Source organism: Chaetomium strumarium (genome assembly GCF_033439665.1).
Source record: "Chaetomium strumarium strain CBS 333.67 chromosome Unknown B0T15scaffold_5, whole genome shotgun sequence".
NCBI lineage: Eukaryota > Fungi > Ascomycota > Sordariomycetes > Sordariales > Chaetomiaceae > Chaetomium > Chaetomium strumarium.
This window is the reverse complement of record NW_026944433.1, coordinates 2,188,666-2,207,157: the sequence shown is the minus strand read 5'-3', so window position 1 is coordinate 2,207,157 and position 18,492 is coordinate 2,188,666. Positions and strand designations below refer to the sequence as shown.

The 18,492-nt window shown below is 56.6% G+C and overlaps 4 protein-coding genes across 4 annotated transcripts; all 4 read right to left on the bottom strand.

The window, feature by feature from the left end:
- Positions 1-205: 205 nt before the first annotated feature.
- Positions 206-1,932, bottom strand: B0T15DRAFT_486122 (velvet factor-domain-containing protein; the record flags this gene model as incomplete). The annotated part of the gene is made up of 3 exons (XM_062866335.1): positions 206-1,675; position 1,724; positions 1,895-1,932. The coding sequence occupies 3 exons, from the start codon at positions 1,930-1,932 to the stop codon at positions 206-208; spliced, it is 1,509 nt and encodes a 502-aa protein (XP_062720339.1).
- A 4,244-nt stretch (positions 1,933-6,176) lies between these two features.
- On the bottom strand, positions 6,177-10,642 carry B0T15DRAFT_495011 (uncharacterized protein; the record flags this gene model as incomplete). The annotated part of the gene is made up of 3 exons (XM_062867073.1): positions 6,177-6,371; positions 6,458-9,988; positions 10,043-10,642. 3 exons carry the CDS (start codon positions 10,640-10,642, stop codon positions 6,177-6,179), a joined length of 4,326 nt encoding a protein of 1,441 aa, XP_062720338.1.
- Positions 10,643-11,544: 902 nt separating this feature from the next.
- On the bottom strand, positions 11,545-13,506 carry B0T15DRAFT_536920 (Sodium/hydrogen exchanger family-domain-containing protein). Its single transcript, XM_062869583.1, has 3 exons — positions 12,798-13,506; positions 12,377-12,703; positions 11,545-12,320 (listed from the first exon to the last, which is right to left on the bottom strand). The coding sequence occupies exons 1-3, from the start codon at positions 13,416-13,418 to the stop codon at positions 11,817-11,819; spliced, it is 1,452 nt and encodes a 483-aa protein (XP_062720337.1). The 5' UTR covers positions 13,419-13,506; the 3' UTR covers positions 11,545-11,816.
- A 1,607-nt stretch (positions 13,507-15,113) lies between these two features.
- Positions 15,114-16,869, bottom strand: B0T15DRAFT_245718 (cytidine deaminase-like protein). Its single transcript, XM_062863120.1, has 2 exons — positions 16,321-16,869; positions 15,114-16,261 (listed from the first exon to the last, which is right to left on the bottom strand). Exons 1-2 carry the CDS (start codon positions 16,512-16,514, stop codon positions 15,211-15,213), a joined length of 1,245 nt encoding a protein of 414 aa, XP_062720336.1. The 5' UTR covers positions 16,515-16,869; the 3' UTR covers positions 15,114-15,210.
- Between the last annotated feature and the right edge of the window lie 1,623 nt (positions 16,870-18,492).

Sequence of the window (18,492 nt, the reverse complement as noted above, 5' to 3'; positions counted from 1 at the left end):
AATGTCCAACCAGGACGCCCCATATATACAAGAATATGCAGAGCAGGGGGTTCCAGGTCAAGCCGTCGCAGCCGCAGCATCGCGGATGCCATCACAAGACCGGCTAGGGAACCACCTATCAAGCGGAACCCCCTTTCGCAAAAAAGGTAAACGCCAACACCAGACCCCCCTAACCCCCCCTAGACTTCCAATAGCGCATTCGGATTTAGAACGGCAAGTGAATAGATTGACTGATCCTGCCATCGGCGCGCTTGAAAAGCATTGCTCGTTCGTAATCCCCCCGAATGTCTTCCGCCGTAGCCTTTTCGCGCGCACCGTCCTGGAACCGAGGCTGCTCTTCCTCCTGCCTGAATGTCTGATCGCGCGCCCGCTTGCTGCCTGCATATTGCGGCGGCGGCGGCAGCGTGGCCGGGTGAACGGGTCCCTTGCTGCTGCTGGTAAGGGCCGCGAGAGGACGAGGAAGGGCGCCCAGAGTCGTCGGGCTAGGCATGGGCAGACGGGCCACACTGGGAATGCCGTTGTCGATGTGCAGCGGAGGAAGCTGAGGCTTCAGTGGCGGCATCTGCCTCTGCTGCGGTGTCGGAGGGCGATGGGCCGGCAGGCTCGGGGGTGGCAGCTGAGGACGGTAGTCATGCTGCACGCTCTCACGGCGCGGTGGCGCCGGGTTGATCGGGGGATACCCCGGCTGCGAAGGCGTCCGCTCTCGACTGTGCGACTTCGCCGTCGGCGGCGGCGGAGGCGGCGGGAATGAGGACTGCATTGGGTATGGGGCTGCCTGGCTTGGTGGATACACGGGCGATGCAGGCACGGATGGCGGCTGAGCAAAGCTCGGTGGTGGTGCGGCAGGATATTGCGAGCTCGCATTCCCACCTAAGAACTGCAAGTGTCCACCAGGCGGGGGGTTCTGCGAATACCCTGACGGGTAGTCAGCCATCGACGGTCGTCGCTGGGGGTCGGCCGCCGAGTAGGGCGTCCGCTCCGTGCTGCCACTCATGGAACGAGCTCGGTTGTAGTCGGGCCGCGTGTCAACAGGCGTAGCGGTCCTTCTCCTGCGGCTGTACTCGTCTTCGGCATTGTCGTAGTCCCCAGTGCCCTTGCCATCACGGCGCCTCATCCGCACGTCACGGCGAATCCTGACGCGGCATCCCTGCTCCGCAACCACACGGCTGAGCGCTGTACTCTCGGCAAGGCCAGGGAACTTCTTGGCGCTGTAGACGATGAACTCCTGCGATTTCACCTCCATCCGGAAGTCGAACGAGCCTCCTGTGGCCGGATTCACACCAGGGATAGGCGGCTGGCTCTCGCCTTCGCGTTCCTGGTCCTTGTCCTTGTCCTCTTTGGTTTCTTCGTAGAGGTTGAACGTAAGCTTGTAGCGGCCCTCATGCCTCACCGACAGATCCGGAAAAAGGAAGTAGCCCGCCTCCTGCGGCCGGTCAAGATACGCCATACCCGACACGGGCATGCCGGTGAGCACAGGCGGCGTGTTAGCTGCCGGGGTGCCGCGGGCATGAGCCATGATGCGGGCATGTTCAAGCGTGGCAAATAGAAAAAAGTTGGCATTGTAGACGAACGTGACGTCCTTCTCCTGTGCGATCTCCCAGGTTTGACCCTCGTAGATGCGCAGCTCCACGACCGGAGGCGGGTCAACGGGACGACGGTCGGCGGATGCTGCAGGCTATCGTCAATGTCAACTGGTCTACTGGTAGCTCCGAATCTCACTTACACTTCGGGCCAGAACCGCAGGCCCTCGCACGCTCCGGTTGTTCTCCGGATCCGCGGATGTGACCAGGAATACGGTGTGGAGCCCCGCCTCCGTTTCCGGCCTTTGATCAACGTTAGTACTGGGGTAATGGTAAGGCACTAGTGTACGGAGTAGACCCGCCGCTTGACCCACAATCGCGACCCAAGCGCCAAAGAACTGTGCGCTTCCATCTCAAGTTCTCAACGCTCCGTTGCGGAAAGCGCAAATCAACTCGGTCGGTTCCAGAACAATGGAACATCACCCGAAACCGTGGCCGTAGATCGGATGCGCTGAAGGAATACATGGACGAAGCGCAACAGATTCCGCCCGGTCCTGATTACGTATTCCGCAGACGACAGTTGTAGGTATCCGTATCCTGCTGCCCCCATGCGCTTTGCCAATGATGTGCCCCGGCACTTCCAGGTCCCGGGCCGCGGGGGGCGGGGGGCCGGGGCGCCTACAGAGTGCACAGTACCGAAACCGCCAACAAATGTCCTTCCCAGTCTGATGAGAGCACACTATTAACCAACTGGGGCGCAAGGCATATTGAGATCGAGCTGAATCTCCGGCAACGTTCACACCGTGACCACCAAACAGGACACCCGTTTCCGGTTTTGCTAGTCTCACCACTCAACTTTGAAGCAACATCATCCTGATAGGGTTAAGATATAGGTACCTTACCTTAATTCATCCAACGCAGGAAGTGCCTGTGGTAGGTCCGGCCGTTCGGTCCCGAGAGGTTTCTGGCTTTCCTTGAGACGCTGCTCGGCACCAGGTAACTACATAGTTAGGTATTCTCTTAATCCCATCTCCGCGAGGCTAGCTAAGGTGACAAGGCCACTCGAGGACGGCCCGGTGTGGCGGCTTCCCCGCTCTCCAGAATAGAGACAGCACGTTGGAACGGTATCGTTCCTCTGTACCTTAACGCACCTCCATCATACGCTCTGTTTCCGTTCGAAAAGGAGACGGCGAAGTCGCCGTCGAATATTTCAATCTCTCGGTTAGGTAGTGGCTTTTTCGCCCCTGGATCGGCAGCTGCCTTGCATCAGCAAACCAGGTCTCCTGCGTGTTAGCGCCAACTTTGGCAGCTGCATTGCGACTCGGTGGCTGACGCACGATGACAGTCAATAATAACAAGAAGGTGGGGGCTCCAATCGGTATGCGCAGCGTTTGTGGATGCGTTCAACGATTCATCAGTTTCAATACAGTAGCAGCAGCAGCAGCAGCAGCAGCAGCAGCAGCAGCAGTAGTAGTAGTAGGGTGTAGAGGAAAAGGGGTAACGACAGCTCCAAATCAAGCAGGCTAACGACCCCTTACGGCGCATATAGTAGTTCCTTGGTAATCCCGTATCACCTAGGTACATACAACCAGCCCTGCAGATAGGGTGTGTATACCCTTTCGGTCTGTCTCACACAGTAACTGATGCAGGAGCACGACACTGTGAACAGAACGCAAGCAGCAATGGAGATGCATGCATGCACTTGGCCGGCTTCTTGGGATAACTACAGTACAGTACGTTCATTCCAGACGGGCCCACGCAGGTCGGCTAGTGAAGTGGCACGGAATATGTGGTTTCGTCCGGTTGGGAGTTCCAAAGGCTGCGGTGCAGCGTTACGAGCAAGATCGGGGCTTCCCCCTGACGTTAACGCTAGTTATGGGACTCTCTTTCGTGACCCAGTCACAGCAAACCCAACCGTTGTGAGATATGATGGGAATGGCGTGACTTGCACACAGGTTCTACTTCCGGCGTAAAGCAACTTTCACCGCTTCTTCAGAGAGGATACCATTCAACTACGCCGATCCGAGACGGTCGGGGTTTGTTTGTTTGTATGTATGTGTAGTGTATGTGTGGACTTGTATCGCCTGCCGTCGACATGCAAGCAGCCGTGGGACGGAACGGTGTATGTTGTCGGCAGTCGCTAGCCGTCCCAGCCTCTGGCCACAGTCGTGCCGAGGACTCGGATGGGGGTTGCTGCCCGCTGTCGTGTCCCGTGTTTCATGCGAAGTGCTTTCCTCCCGTCCGCGCTCCCCCTGGAGCCGGCCAAGCAAACGTCGAGTCGGGTTTGTGTTAGTTCTTTGGCACGAATGGTTGCTGGTGCCATGCAATGGAGTGTGTGTTTGAACTTTCGAGTCAGTTCGTGCAGTAAGATGTATGTATTGTACACACACACGCAAAACCGCATACTGCCACGCATCCTTTCCACTGCTGTTAGGATACGGCTGAGACATTCAGCACAAGCCGGTCCATCCCCGACGCCACAGTCCGCTAGCTGACTGACTCCAGCCTTCTCCTCCTCCTGACAAACACAAGAACGCCCACTCACTCACTCACTCACTCACTCACTCACTCACTCTTCTGACAAAACGTTTTTTCTCCCTGGGCAAATGAAGAAAGCGCGGCGAAATAACCATTAACTCCACGGAAGTGGTTGTGTGACCGGGTTCCCACACATTTCCCTGGACCGTCCTCCATCCGCGTGGCCGTGTTGCGTCCCACGACTCTGGTGATAACCCAAGCCCAACAATGAGCCCAACAACCGGTGACTGGGGCTGGCTGGCTGGCGGGGTGCTGCTTTACTTTGCACAACATATCCTAGGTTGGGGGGGACGAGAAACGCCACACCTTGTTTTCTGTCCTTGAATCTTGTGCGTGTGTATCACAGTTGTACAGCACATAGTTACAGGTTGTGGTACTTCTGCCGGATCCATCTGCGGAGGTCTTTTAGTTTTCGGTTCTTCTCTGCTTGAGGAAGTGGTGTCTTTGTAGTGAGACTCAAACGGTCTGCAGCGCCCCCGGCCAGGGGAAGATCACCCTGGTACGCGGGACTCGATACCAGAAACACATGCCGAGCAGCCAGCGGGATACACGCAGGCGCGGTGTGGAATCGAAGAAGTGGTTCTCGACCTCGACCTGAAGAGAGACATGGCGGTCGATGTCATTGGTATCGTGCATTTCCGAGCCCTCACTGCCCGGCCACGCCGAGGTGAAGACGAACGCCGGCTCTGCTCCCGATGAGTGGTGCGTCCCGTCAGGCCACACGAAGACGGCAGAGTACGGGCCGGGACAGTCCTATGCTCGGTTCCAGATGCGGCCCAGCCGTAGCTCCTCGCCTGCCAGGATTGCTGCTGCCAACTCCATGGCCATGTCATGCAGGTACTTGTCTTTGAATGAAAGCGAGGCAGGTTCTCTCTCGGAAATATCAGCGTCTTCGTCGAGGTACTGTTCAAGCTCTTGAGCGAGCGGGAGGCGGTACGTATCCCTCGAATGCTCCAACTTGAGAACAAGCTGCAGCATTCACCGTCGCTGCTCCATTGTCAGTTGCACGTTCGGTTCATCGATTTGCCGGCGGCACAGTCGAGTGCCGTGCGGCTGGAGTCATTGGAGGTTCTCGATCAAGTACCGGAACTTGATGTGCTCTTGCTGGTTCCGCTCGTCGCCAATCTTGACGAGTTGCGAGACAATAGACGCGCCGTGGCGTTGACGAACCTGATGCAACAGCTGGTCTTTGTCGTCATCGTCCATCGTTGCGTAAACCCAGGACAAGGACAGTCCTATGATGTCGTCGGTTCAAAAGGTAGGTACCTGGTAGGTAGTTTCTTATGTGGCTCCCAAGGCAAGGCGCGAGGCATGAGGGGAGATCAATGAGAACCAACACCAGACGCCTTGTCACCTCCAATGCGAACCACTTACGCCCACCGCCGTAGCGTTGTTATGCATGAGCGAAACCAATGGGAGTGGCAAGAAGAAGACGGTCCCCAGTAACCACGGAGCCTGGATGTTCGCTGTGGTGGTGTGCGTTCTGCTTCTATTCGTCGCCCAGTAAGAGTGTGGCACTCACTGCCTCTAGGGAAGATAAAGCCGGGCCGCCGATAGTACTTCAGGGATGACAGACAGATTGGGTGACTAAAGATATCAATACACGTTTTATCTTATATATATGCAAGAAACCGTTGAAGAGTGACTGATACCATGTATCTCTCGCTCAGTCTTCAAGGAACGTATGGTACACCTTGATCTGACACCTTGATTGATCTGGAGAGGCAGCTGGACTCCCGACCACCGCAGACAAGGCTCTCTTATGGTACATGAAATACATAGACGAGCCCAAGCGGAAGAATGCTATAAAGAAACAAAGGAGAAATAACCTCGCTGAGTCCCGTCTCAAGACTGACAAGTGCCCATCAGGAACTTGATCACCCAGGGACCCACTCCCCCTTTTAGTCTCAGTACAGTTGACCCTACACACTCGCTTGATAACATTTGAGCCTCAGATAATATATCGTCTAGAAAACAGTGCTGGAAAGAAAAAGCGAAGAAGACACCCTGACACCAGACGCCGATGTGTTGTTACCGACCGACATTACGCATGCGTCCACATAGATTAAGCCAAAGGTACTAGTAGGGTGCAAGCGTCAAATAGGTACCTTGGCAGGATTATGACAACAGCCCGGCAACCTCGATTCCCTCAAGAGTAGTGTCTGCCTCGTCACGATGCGCCTCAGCTACGTGAGCGGCAGACACCCCGGTTCGCGCTTCAGCGACAAGCGATGCAGCCTTGCGGGTCGTGGCGACGAAGCCTGGCGTGCCATGGCAGATCATGGCGCCGATCATGAGGATGAGCAGTGGAATCTAAGTAGAAGCACTTGTTAGCCGACTTGATCTCACGACTAGACTTTAACTTGATCACCACGAGAGTGGTGATGATGGTAACGTACCCAGATAAAGAACAGATTCCGGTCACCGCTCAGCTTCTTCATCTTCTGCGCGTGCGCCCGTCGAAGCGTCGCCTGCTGCTCGCGGGTGATGGCATCCTTGCGGCCGATCTGCAGGAGTGCAGGTATCTCCTGACCCTCCGAGTCATCGCTCTTGTCTTCTGCCGTGCATGTCTCACTTCCGACGGCGTGCGTCGTCTGGGTATTCTCCGATGTCGAACCGACCGGTTGATCAAACAGAACGGCGCACTTGGCATCCGCCACAGCATCCGCTGCTGCTTGCGCCGCCGCCGACCGCTTGGTGTCCAAATCGCCGTGTTGTTGTTGTTGTTGTTGTTGTTGTTGGGGAAAGATCTCATCGTACGCAGGAGGTGGCGTTGCGGCCTTGGCCGAGAATGGTAAGGGGTATTGCCACATGCTTGCCTGCCCCTTGTTTGACGGCCCATCCTCACCCGTTTCTGGCTTTGCGGCTCCGATCATAGTCGCTAGCCGCTGCAACACCTGGTACTCTGGCAACGGGGGCATGTTGGGCATCTGGGGAAAGTTCGGGAGTTGTGGTAGGTATTGGAGATGCGGCCCCATCATTTGCTGGAGTTGCTGGAACTGAGCGGCCACTTGCTCCCTGATGGCCGCCATGGCAGCCGATGGCAAAGCCAGCGCGCCCGTAGCATCCGTCCCTCGTCGCCGAGCGCGGGAGGGACTCCTCCTCCGCGCCGGCGTGTTCGCGGCGCTCTTGCGGCGGCGCACGCGTAGCTCAACCTGCTCGCCATCCCCCGGCTCATCGGTCGCATCATCAGACACCGGCGGTTCCGAATAGTCTTCGGAGCTCTCCGCTTCTTCAGACCTGGGTTCGTCGCTCGAGGTGTCTTCGACCGCACGAGACGACGGCGCCTGCGCCCGCAGAGACTTGAGGCTCGCGGTGCTGGCGACGCGGCTGTGGGAGGAACTGCCGCTCTGCGACCGTCTATGTTGCTTGTAGTGTTGGATAATGCGCACAACGTCCGCTGATTTCGCCACGTCCGCAGCTGTCAGACCAGACAGTGTCCGCAACGTGGGATCCGCGCCGTGGGCGACCAGCAGCCGCACGATTTCGGTGTGGCTGTGCATGGACGCCATGTGCAAAGCGGTGTAGCCGCCCTTGTCGCGACGGTCCGGATTCGCCCCTCGCGCTAGCAGACCGGCGACGAAGCGGTGCAGCCCCAGCTTGCAAGCTAGATGCAGCATTGTTTGCCCTGTTGACCGCCTTAGGTTGAGCCGAGGCTTTCGTGTGCTGTTGCTGAGATCCATCAACTCCAGCAGCCTCAGGAGGTTGCCCTCGAAGTTATCCGTAGCACGGTTGTTCGACGAGCCGTCCGCGCCAGACATGTCGCCGCCAGATGACGGGTAGCTGGTCCCAGCTTCTTGGATTATACGGCGGGCAAAGTCCGCCACGTCCTCGTAGCCTCCGGTCATCTTGTTGCCGAGAATCATGAGCGCAGTGCGCAGCAACTGCTGCTCGCTGTCATCCACATATCGGAAGAAATGGGGAGCCAGGTTCAAAGCCTGCCCGTTCTGGTGCTTGAGAGTAACCGGTACCATGCCCGGCATCTCGGATGGAGGGAGCAGGCACACAAGCGACTCTGACGACCAGCACGCCGTTCCAGGAGCTTGTTTGTCGCCAAACATGACCTGCATGCCGTGCACGAAACCTTGGCCCATCAGCGTAACCTCGATACCGCCAGCCACCGGTCCCTCGCCGGGGATGACCTTGAAGATCGCGGGTGGTGTCTGGGCCGGTTGGGGCCTCGCTTGCCCCCCAGTAGCAGCATTCGACGCGGGCCGCGAGGCAATCGGGCTCGAACCGGTGTTCGGACGAGTTGAAGTCGGCAACCCAAAAAAGGGTATAGCCATATTGGCCATGCTGGACGTCCTACTTAGGTTAGGCAACGGGAACTGGCTGTTACTGCCTGTCTGCGGCGCAGCAGCAAACCCACTCGTTAGCGGTTCCGGCGCGGCAATGCCTTGGCCGCCGAACAGTGGCGCCTCCCCAGCGGACGTGAACATTGCGGGTGGCGTCGGCGGCAACGACGAGGTTGCTGGCGTCGCCTGTGTGCTACCCGCGGCCGAGTTAGGTCCCCGCGATCCGGGCGCGAACGAGGTGTCAAGCGGTGTCATGGCCAGATCGGCGGATATCTTGGCCGTCGATTTGTTGCCTCTCCGTCGTTTGGCGGGTCCGGCAGAAAATGAAGGGGAAGGCGGGCGTGACATGGTTCTGGCATGCTGGGCCGCCGGTGCTGGCTGGAGCTGCGCTGTTGGCGCAGCCGAGATGGGGATTGCGCTCGATGGACTGCGTCTCGCGGCCTCGGTGCTTTCTACGCTGGGGAGTCGCTCCGACGCAGCTCTGGAAGTAGGCACGCTCAAGACCTGCGCATCTTCTCGCGGACTTAGCATTGTGGCCGGGGTACCTGGTCCAAGGCTGACGGCTGGGTTTGGAGGAATCGTTTTATGATCGTCGGTGATCATTATCGAGGGCGACATGGTCTGGGCGATGAACCGACCAAGGTGGTCAGTCAGGGTGAAGATTATTTGAAACCCTAGCTTCTCGGAGTGGTGCCGGCAATAACAGGCAATTCTCATCGGCGCCTGCATCTGCCAGTAACTCCGCGAGCCGGATTCGGGCGGGTTTTGTATGGTCCAGTCCTTGACTTCGTGCGTGTTGAAAACAATCACCCTTTTGCCCTCGTCCCTTTGCCAAGCTGCTTCGTCCTCGGGATTCTTCGACTTTTTCCGCGAGGCCCGCTTCGTCTCCCTACCTATGCAGTTCTCGCAGATCCTGACTTCACCTCCCTCCTGTGGTTTGAGCTGTTCACCACCATCACCCTCGATTTGGAACTCGCCCTCCTTTTGCGCCTTGAACCCTTGGCTAGCACTCTCAACTTCTGTGGCCGCCCGTCTCTGGCCAGCCTGTTTCCTGGCCAACCACGCTGCGTGCGCCGCGTGTCCAGCGCGTCGCAGGGCCGCCGCTCTGTAATCTGGCACCCGCATTGCACTCGTACATACGAGCATGGTGTGCAGTTCAAGCATATCTGGGGAGGGTGCCGCAATTGGTTTCGTCCAGAACTTGGGTTTGCTGATGGTATGCCGGGGAAGATGGACTTTTGTGACGCCAACTGGAAGTTGCGACAGTTTCAGCGTGATTGTAATCTGCGTTTCCACCCTGGATTTGGTGCTGTTGGTGTAAACATCTAACTTGTACGGCCCCGGCCCGTACTGATGCTGCTCGAACGGAAGCTGTGCCGACGCATGCAAGGTGTCGGCGAAGAAGTGCCGCCCCGCCTGGAACTGCTGATTTGTCATGGAATACATGGCGCTCAATATCCCGGTTATGTCGGGAGAGGCAGCTCCGGCCTCCTGCGAGCCGCGGAACTCGTACTTTAGTGGCGGGGATAGGAGCGGTTGCGTCTGACGCAGGCACAGCGTTTCTGAAGATAACGATGGTGTTCCGGCCATGGCATCAGGCCGTACGCCTGCTCCTGGCGAAGCGAATGTGAAGGGCTCCCTGCTTGTCAGTATTCTGCAAGCAGCGGCATGTGGCGCTGGCAGACTCACAGCAAAACCGTCCTCGCGCGCCGCTTGAAACGAGAAACCGGCTCCGCCCGGCGGCGAAGCCATTGTGTCCTCTGGCGAGAAGGTCGGGGCGCCGGAACCGAACGGACTTGGAGTGTCGGCCGGGGTGTGCATGCTCGGGCTCGGGCTCGGCTTGACGGTGGCATGGTCGTTCAGGAACTCGAACGGATCGCGTATCATCGACGAGTCATCCACATTCATCCCGCCTCCAAGACCGTCCATTGTACCCCAGTCCGCTTTCACACCGCCGCTGGTAGTCATCTGTAAATCGCCCAGGATCGGGCCTGTTGATGCCGTGCTTGCTGTCCTCTTTGGGGACGCTGAGTCGAACATGGACTCAGGGGGACTCTCAGAAGACCGTGTGCTCCTGCTCACGAGACCGAGTGCCTCTGATGGTGATGGGCAGTCGTGCGGCGCGTCTGCCATGGCGTGGTTCGAATCGGCAGCGTAGCTGTCCGGGAGGGTGGGCAGCGGACTGCCTTCGTCGGAATCGAAGATAAACTCGGTGGTGTAACCAAAAATTGGCTTGCCAGCATTGAACTGGTCGTCGAATTCAGACCCGAATTCGACCGGATCAGCCATTTTGCTTGTAGTCACGTGTGGAAGACGCTGTCGATTGCTGCCGTTCTACGGGATAGCGGTGTTGAATCAGGGCCGAGGCGACGACGGGGCGGTCGCGAAATGCAGTTAATTAAGGGCTCCGTTCACCAAAGGAGCATTGGAGGGTTGTAGCAACGGAGGTAAACAACGAAAAACAGTTGCACAAGAAAAGCATCGCTCCATCCTCCCCGTGGTGCTGAATTGAGATGAAAGCAAACCCAATGTCGTCCACGCCAAAACTCAGAGGACCAGGGCCACGCAACAGAAATCGTTAACCCCAGGCCTCAACCATTTCCAGAGCTCATTGCTGGAGCAAAACTGGGCACCCTAGGAGGGCTAGCGCAAGGTGGCTGAGGCCGCACTATCAATGACTTGAGGTTTCTGGGCATGCAAGTAGCGGAGCGGAGAGCCCCCCTTGGACACAACGCACAGGAAATGTGGCATTTGATTGTTGGAATTGCATCATCACCTAAGCTCAAATCCTCCCACGCAACTGCATCCCTACTATGCCCAACGTCGGTGAGACAATTCATTCGCGCACCACGGCCGCTTATCAGGGACAGTACTATCTCTGTTTGTTTGTTGTTACTGCCTCGAAGAGCCTTGCATGGCTGCATGGTCTTGTGTCTCGTCTGTGGTCACCCAAGTCCTCTTGCAATCAAGCGGGGCGCCACATCTTGGTAGTATGAAATTCACTTAGCGAGTGTGCTCATCCACTCATTGAAGAGATATGAATTGCATCTCAGTGGACGAGAGTGGACGGGGTCCCACCATCTCTCGCTAAACTGGCAAGCGACGCCCTCCGAACCGACCTCTTCACTACTTCACTACTTCGCTGCTTCACTACTTCGCTGCTTCACTACATCGCTGCTTCACTACATCGCTGCTTCACTACATCGCTGCTTCACCGACACCGTCATCCAAACCAATGGGTCCATCATGAGCACCCAAATATACCAGTTTGGTACTAGTGTTGTACAATACCTGCATGGCCAAAGACTCGCAGCCGTCCATCCATTTCATATATCCTGACAGTATCGATGTGGCAGACAACATCCCATTTCGCTTGCTGAGTGTTGCTATCCATACTCGACAGCGAAGCCGACTTCATACGCCTGAACATCACATCAATCGTATCATCTCACGTCTCCGTTCGTCACTGCTCCTTCGCCAGAACCGCGAGAGACGTAGGAGCCGCGGGAGCCGCAGCACTCGCAGCACTCGCCGCCTGCCCCGCGGAAACCGGAACCGCGAGCGGAGGCTCATCAGGGAACCGGATCGTTCGCGCACCAGGTTGCGGCGTGGAGATCTCACGAGGGGTGGCCTGTCCCGACCTCGCGACGTTGGCCGAAAGGTTGGTATCCGTCTCAACTTCCTCGCGCCGATCGTGCAGCGTCCCGTTTGGGTCATCTTGGCGTTTCGGGATGACGGTGCCGCCAATCCTATACACATCGCGCGACGACGCCGTGGCACTGACTTCATTCCCTTGATCCACTCCCGATCGACGACGCGTTGTAAAGGAGCTCACTCTGCTACCGAGTGTGAAAGGCAACACGAGGTTCGGGCTATCGATGCCAGATGACGACACCACGCTGCGAGAGAAAGTCCGTGGTAGGTAGAACCCCAACTTCCCGAGCGGGATACTTAGGCCGTGGACCACCTGCACAGATGCCTCGTCAGTTGCTGTTCTTTGGGATCCAGAGCTGGTCCGCTCACAATGCTGCAAACTGCAATAAACCACACCACCACTGTGACCGCCTCGGGTACTTTCTCGATGTCAGCCCTAGTTTGGCCGTCTACATTGAGTGTTTCCAGAAACTCGAGCGTAACGTAGAGGTAGAAGATAGCCGACACGCCCACAGGGCCGAAGAAGCCCACAAAGACGGCTTGCCTAACCTCCTCGATCTGCGGGATAAAGCGGTGGATTGCAAACACCCACGGCAGGCGCCGAAACAAGAGCACCAGAATGCCGAGCGCAATGAGTCTCCCTAGCGGCACCACGTGGTTGTGCAGGAACAGGTCCCACGGACAAACCGCGCCGTACTGTACCAACAATGTCAGCTAAGAGCTACGCTGTCTATCAAAGTAGTAGCTAGGACAGAGGCTCGTTGTTTTGTCGAGATTGATTTCGACATACCCACATGAAGATTGACACATTCAGCAGCATGTCGATGGTAGGCTGCAGCGAGTCATCAAGCGTCTCGAGCCTGAACCAGTCGTCCCACGTGAACACGTTGCCCGCAATAAAGCAGGCAAGCACGTCGTCACTCCCAATCATGCCACAGGTCCCAACGATGAACAGGGCGAGGGAGATGGCGAAGACCAGGAAGCTCTCCCGGTCGACGAACTTGCGCTCCTCAGCCCAGTGCAGGAGCTCCTTGGCAATCCAACCCACCACTGCGCCGTACACGATGCTCAGCAGGATGGTGTACCCCCAGGTCTCACCAAACCACAACCCCATCGCGACCCTTGCACCACCCTGCTCGGCCACGCCCCCGTCGCCAATGTACTTGATTAAGTACAGCGCGAAGAACAAGAAAGGATAGCCCAGCCCATCGTTCGCCCCAGACTCAGCAGTGATGATTTGCTGCAGTTCCTTGGGCACGTTGTGGTCTGCAAACTTGCCCTTAACAATAACCGCGGAGAGGACGGGGTCCGTGGGCGTGACGCACGACCCGATAGCCAGGGCATGCAGGATTGTCAGCCCGGGCACGAGCGCCCACACGAGCAGGCTGGTGGTGATCCACATCAAAGCCATGATGGGTCCCACCAGGAGCAAGAGCGGCTTCCATTGCCTCTTGAGGTAGCGGCTAGGCAGCTGAACACCTGCGAGGACGAGCTGTACACCGAGAACCAGGCGGGAGAAGGCCAGGGTTATTGCGTTGAGGTTCTCCTCGGAGTCGAGCGCGTACTCGACGGGGCGGATGAAGTTGGCGGCATGCGGAGAGAAAGCGACGCCGACGAGGAGGGATATGACTGGGTGGGGTTAACATCGTTGATTAGTTTATGCCTATTCAAGAGACTAGAATTCCCATCTCCATTACTTCGCATGGTGGTGGAGCAGGGAATTGGGCTCTGACGTACGCGCCTCGGAGAGGTAAAAGCTCTCTTTGCAGAGGTACGAGACCAAGCCGAACAGCGATATCCAGCCTCCCAGCACGCTGAGGATGATGTTGAAATTGGTAATGGCCAAAGTCGGCATCTTGGACCGCTTCGCAAGCCACACACCTGCAAGTTCGAATCAAGCGAAACTAACCGAGTCGCAGCGGAATGGTTCCTCGACAGTTCTCGGTTCGGCTATCCGAGACGAGGCAAGTTCCAAAACCACAGCGACGAAAAAGCCAGTGTTATTGAATCATGAGGTCTGATTGAACGAGGATGCGGGCTCTGGATCGCATGGGAGAAGGCTTCGGCGCGGCTTCCTGTCCCGACGGTCGGTTAATTCTAACGTATCGAAGTCGGACGATGATGGACTATGAGGAGAGAGTTGGGCGGTGAAACTGCCGTCAGCTTAGAGGGGAACCTGTCTTTTATTATGGGCGAGTGCCGAGTCGACAGCGATTTGGGCAGTGCCTGCAATCCTTCCCCCATCCCACAGATCTTTAATCAGTGAGCCAAGGCTTTGGCCCACAGCCCAAGAACGAGGGAGGCGCCTCAAGCTTTTCGGCCAAGAGAACCTACTCACAGCCAAGAGTAAGAGCCAAGAGCTGCGAAGATGTTGTACAGATTGCTCTCGATCGTACTCAGAAGTTGACTAATTATTCAGTCCGCAAGCTGCCAGGTCGGTGTCCATCGTGACTTCCAGGGGAGGGTGTTTTTATCTCTTTTGCAGATGGTCGTGAGTCGTGGCGTCGGTTGTTGTTGGCCGATCGTAGCCGCAATGGAACGTGGGGGTTTGTTCGGGTGCAATCGCCTGGGACTCACGCGGATCCCCCTGATTGGGCAATTATCATGGAAGGAACATTTGAAGACCGACCTGACATTGCTGCTCGAGATCCAAAACAACAGACAGTCAAATTCATCTCGTAAATCTTGACAACCTTCCTGGGTTGAAGTACAGCAAAACAATAATGAAAACTGCAACCTGGGGGAATCGAACCACCCTCTGTTGCTTCTCCAGTTTTTTTGTCCGGAAGCTTGACTCATGAGCGGTAGGCATAGTTGCTCCCGGCCCTCATGCCTCGCAAATTACAACGCCAGTTGCAGAAACAGGATTGAGGCGAGTATCCTTCGGACACGCTATGATCTGCCATGGTATTCGTCGACATCACCTAATCTTTGCCATATGATGCTCAGGTGTAAGCCCACCTACCCACTAGCGACCCGGCAACACCTGCCCACGATGTCAGCTTTGTAACGCCAGCGTACATGCCCCGATGACTCCTTTGCTCAAAAATGCTCCGCCATAATGCCAATCCGACATGAGGACTACCTAACTCCTCTGGCTTCTGCTTGCAAAACCAAAACCAATAATGCACATAAGATCCCCAAGACTATACATACTTCCCCGCCTTTGAAGCGGTCTATCCCCGTTGCTGCACTAGGCTGTACTAGGCGTGGACGGACAGGTCAAGCTTGAGCGGTTTCAGGCAGCCGCCAGATTCCCACTCCCAGGCGACCATGCTCCAGTTCAACTCCCGGCGCCAGAACAAGCCGAGACCACGACCGCCATCGGCCCCCTTGAGGGAAGGATGGCCCCGGCCACGATCCTCCGCGCTGAGCCCGCCCGTCAACGGCATACGATGACGGAAGACAACCTTGCCCATACGCGAGTGCAGAATGGCCATCGAGCACATGATGCATGGCTCGTGAGTGAGGTACATCTCCAGCCCGTGGCAGAGGTAGCCATCAGGGTTCGGGTGCTCCCTGTCAAAAACCTTCCTTTCATCCTCAAGAATCGGACTGTCCTGGAAGGCTTCAAACTCCAGTATGGGCGCCTGTTTGGTCTGTGTCTTGCGGTTCTCGGCTCGAACGAGTTTCTGGGCGACAATGCTGATGGCGCGCATGGCTGCGTGAGCCATGGGGTTTCCCGTACAACCGACCTTGTCCTGATGGTGCCAACGAGCATCACCCGCCAACGCAACAATCGTCGTCCTGCCCTCGTCACGCTGAATGATACAGGCCCCAACGGGCTGCCCGTAGCCTTTATGGTGGGATTGCCTCGCCACCTGGTGCGCCAGCGCCATCCATATCGCAGCATCGTCTGCTATCTCGTCCGTCTGGCGGGTAATCATTGAAGGATGTGGCCCTAGCGGATTGTTCTTCCGGTATAAAGCGGGCCAGAAGTGTTGTGACCACATGGCAGCTTGGACCTGGGACGTCGGCGAGACCATAGGAACGGGAATACTGCGGACGAACACCTCCCCTTCCATGCCCTCCACTGAAGACAGCGCCCGAATAACCTCGTCGCGGTTGAGCATGTTCTCAGGTCCCACGATTATGTAGATCCAGTTCGACTTTCCCGTGTGTATTTGCCGGCTCTGTGCCGACTCGTTCATGAACTGCGCCTTGAGATGAGCAGGCAGGTCCGACGGCTTGGCGCACCTGCGTAAGTGAGGAACACCCTTAATGATTTCATCAGGTAGCAGACTGCGCAGCATCCTGGTGACAAGTTAGGGAGGACTCTGCTCTATCGGGGGAACATCTTGCGATGGGCGTACATGATGGCCGGATTGGCCGCCTTGGTTGGGGTCCGGGTGACCAACACCCGGCCTGTTTGGTAGTCATCTCGGAGTTCGAGAGTGGTCTTCAGCGGAATGAGCACACCGTGTTCGACATCGTCCTGTAAAAGCTCCCGGACGATGTCGTCTTGGGCGGCAAGCGATCTCCTGATAGACCGGTCATCCTCGGCCATCGTGCCGGCCGCGACGTCCAGCAGTGAACGGCCGATTGTCGACGAGTTTGATAGGGTACGGATAGCAGGCCTGCGGTCGAGATGAGCGAGCAACGACGCGAAAACGGGATGGGGTCCTTGTGGGTGAGTGGACCAAGATCGATTCACAACGCAGTCGCACGGGTTGAGTCGTGCACGAGAATGAGCGAGCGGGAATCCGGAAGAGACGATTGCGGCCAAGGGAGACGGACGCAGAATAAGAAACCATGGCGGGTTACTAACTGCAGTTCAGGCGGGCGGGAAAGAACAAACTCTTCTCCTAAGGGAGGAAAGTGTTGACATCTGCCTGTCGGTTTGTGGTTGCGGCGAAAAAACACAAGGACCCACTCAATAAGGTAACTTTGACCCTGAAAGCGCGCGTGGGAAGGTGCAATTGCTGCAAGGAGCCCTTGTTAGCGGCGCACTGCAGTTCCACTTGGACTCTGCAACTCTGCAGATGGCACCCCCACAACGTAACAAACCCCGCATTCCATGGCTGGCCCCCCCACCATAGCGATTTCGGCTTCCCGTCAGGGCATGCTTCAGTTTTCCTTACTAGTACTCAAAAGGGCCCGAGAGTATTGGATTGGAGCGGACATGGCTCTCGCGATGCTCTTAAAGCATCCTAAAACTAAGGTGTAGATACGCTTCGAATATCCTGTGATTCATCAATTGATACCCAGCGAGCCAGGGGCAAGGCAATAGAAGCCGAATATACATTATAGGTATATGAATGTAGTACCGCAGTTCGGGCTCTCTGCATATGTTGCGTGTAAGTGCGCTATCTTCGTCGGGCTATGTCACTCGACTGACACTGTAGTATCTACCTTAGGTGCCTATGTAGACCATGGCAGAAGCTGTGTTCGAAATCTCACTCGGTCATCCTGACTGCAGATAACCCCGGCTGCCTTTGCACAAGCCTCGGACTCTTGTCAGCTCCTCAACTATCTACCTGCATAACGTTACACATCCGACGGCACGGCGGACTCCCCATTCCTTCCATACCAGGATCGACGGGTGACGGGTCCATGAACAGCCCGTCGTTCTTGGCGAAGACTCGGCCGCAATTCCTCCTCTTCAGGAGCAGCGCCGAGCCGGGCTGTTTCTCTACGGCATCATCGGGTCAATCACTTGCATCTCACGATGTATACTTGATTGGCTCGACAGATCTTGATGTCACACGGTTATCGACCTCCAAGGCATACCAAGAAAGCCAAGTCGGCGTGATGCTAAGAGAAGCAAGGATCAGCATTACGTGGAATATACGTGTAGTAGAGGCAGTGCGTTGTACATAGTGTACTCCGGCAGAGGACAAGCCGTTCTGCCATTTGAACACCGAATTGCATTGCGCTGCCTGCATCGGGTACGACCGAAATACCCCGAACTTGCTATAGTCCGTAGGGGGAAGAAGGGCAGCAATGAGTACCTATATATCAGGCCTACGTCCCTGATATCAGCACAGGCAGGAAGTTAGAAAATAACCCGCGCTCCCATTACACCCTCTGCGCCCTGTCTCCTGCTCTATAGAAAGATCAAGATACGGTACCCTACCTACGGATATGCAGCATAGGGTAATCCACCCACGCCGAAGGTTTGGTTAATCCCGCAGTAATGCCTGTCCGGGAACCGACCTTCCTTCCCGAAGCAGAAAACATCTCCAGCATCGAGTCGCACAGCAGATGACGAGAGACGAGGCAACCGACATCTGTTTCTGTCGAGCTGCTCGGCTGTGCTACCGAAGCCCAACGTCAAACCACTGGCAAGCTGCTGTCACCTCATTAGGTTAGTATTTAAGTCCTGTCATTTCGCCACGAGTAGGCCGAACACGACGATACAGGCCAGTTGCGTTGTTGAGTCACCCCACAGCAAGGCTGGTGGTAGTGATATTTACGTCATTTCGTTTCTAAAATCGGGTCCACATCCACCTTAACGCCGACTCGGGACTAAGCTGCATCTTACA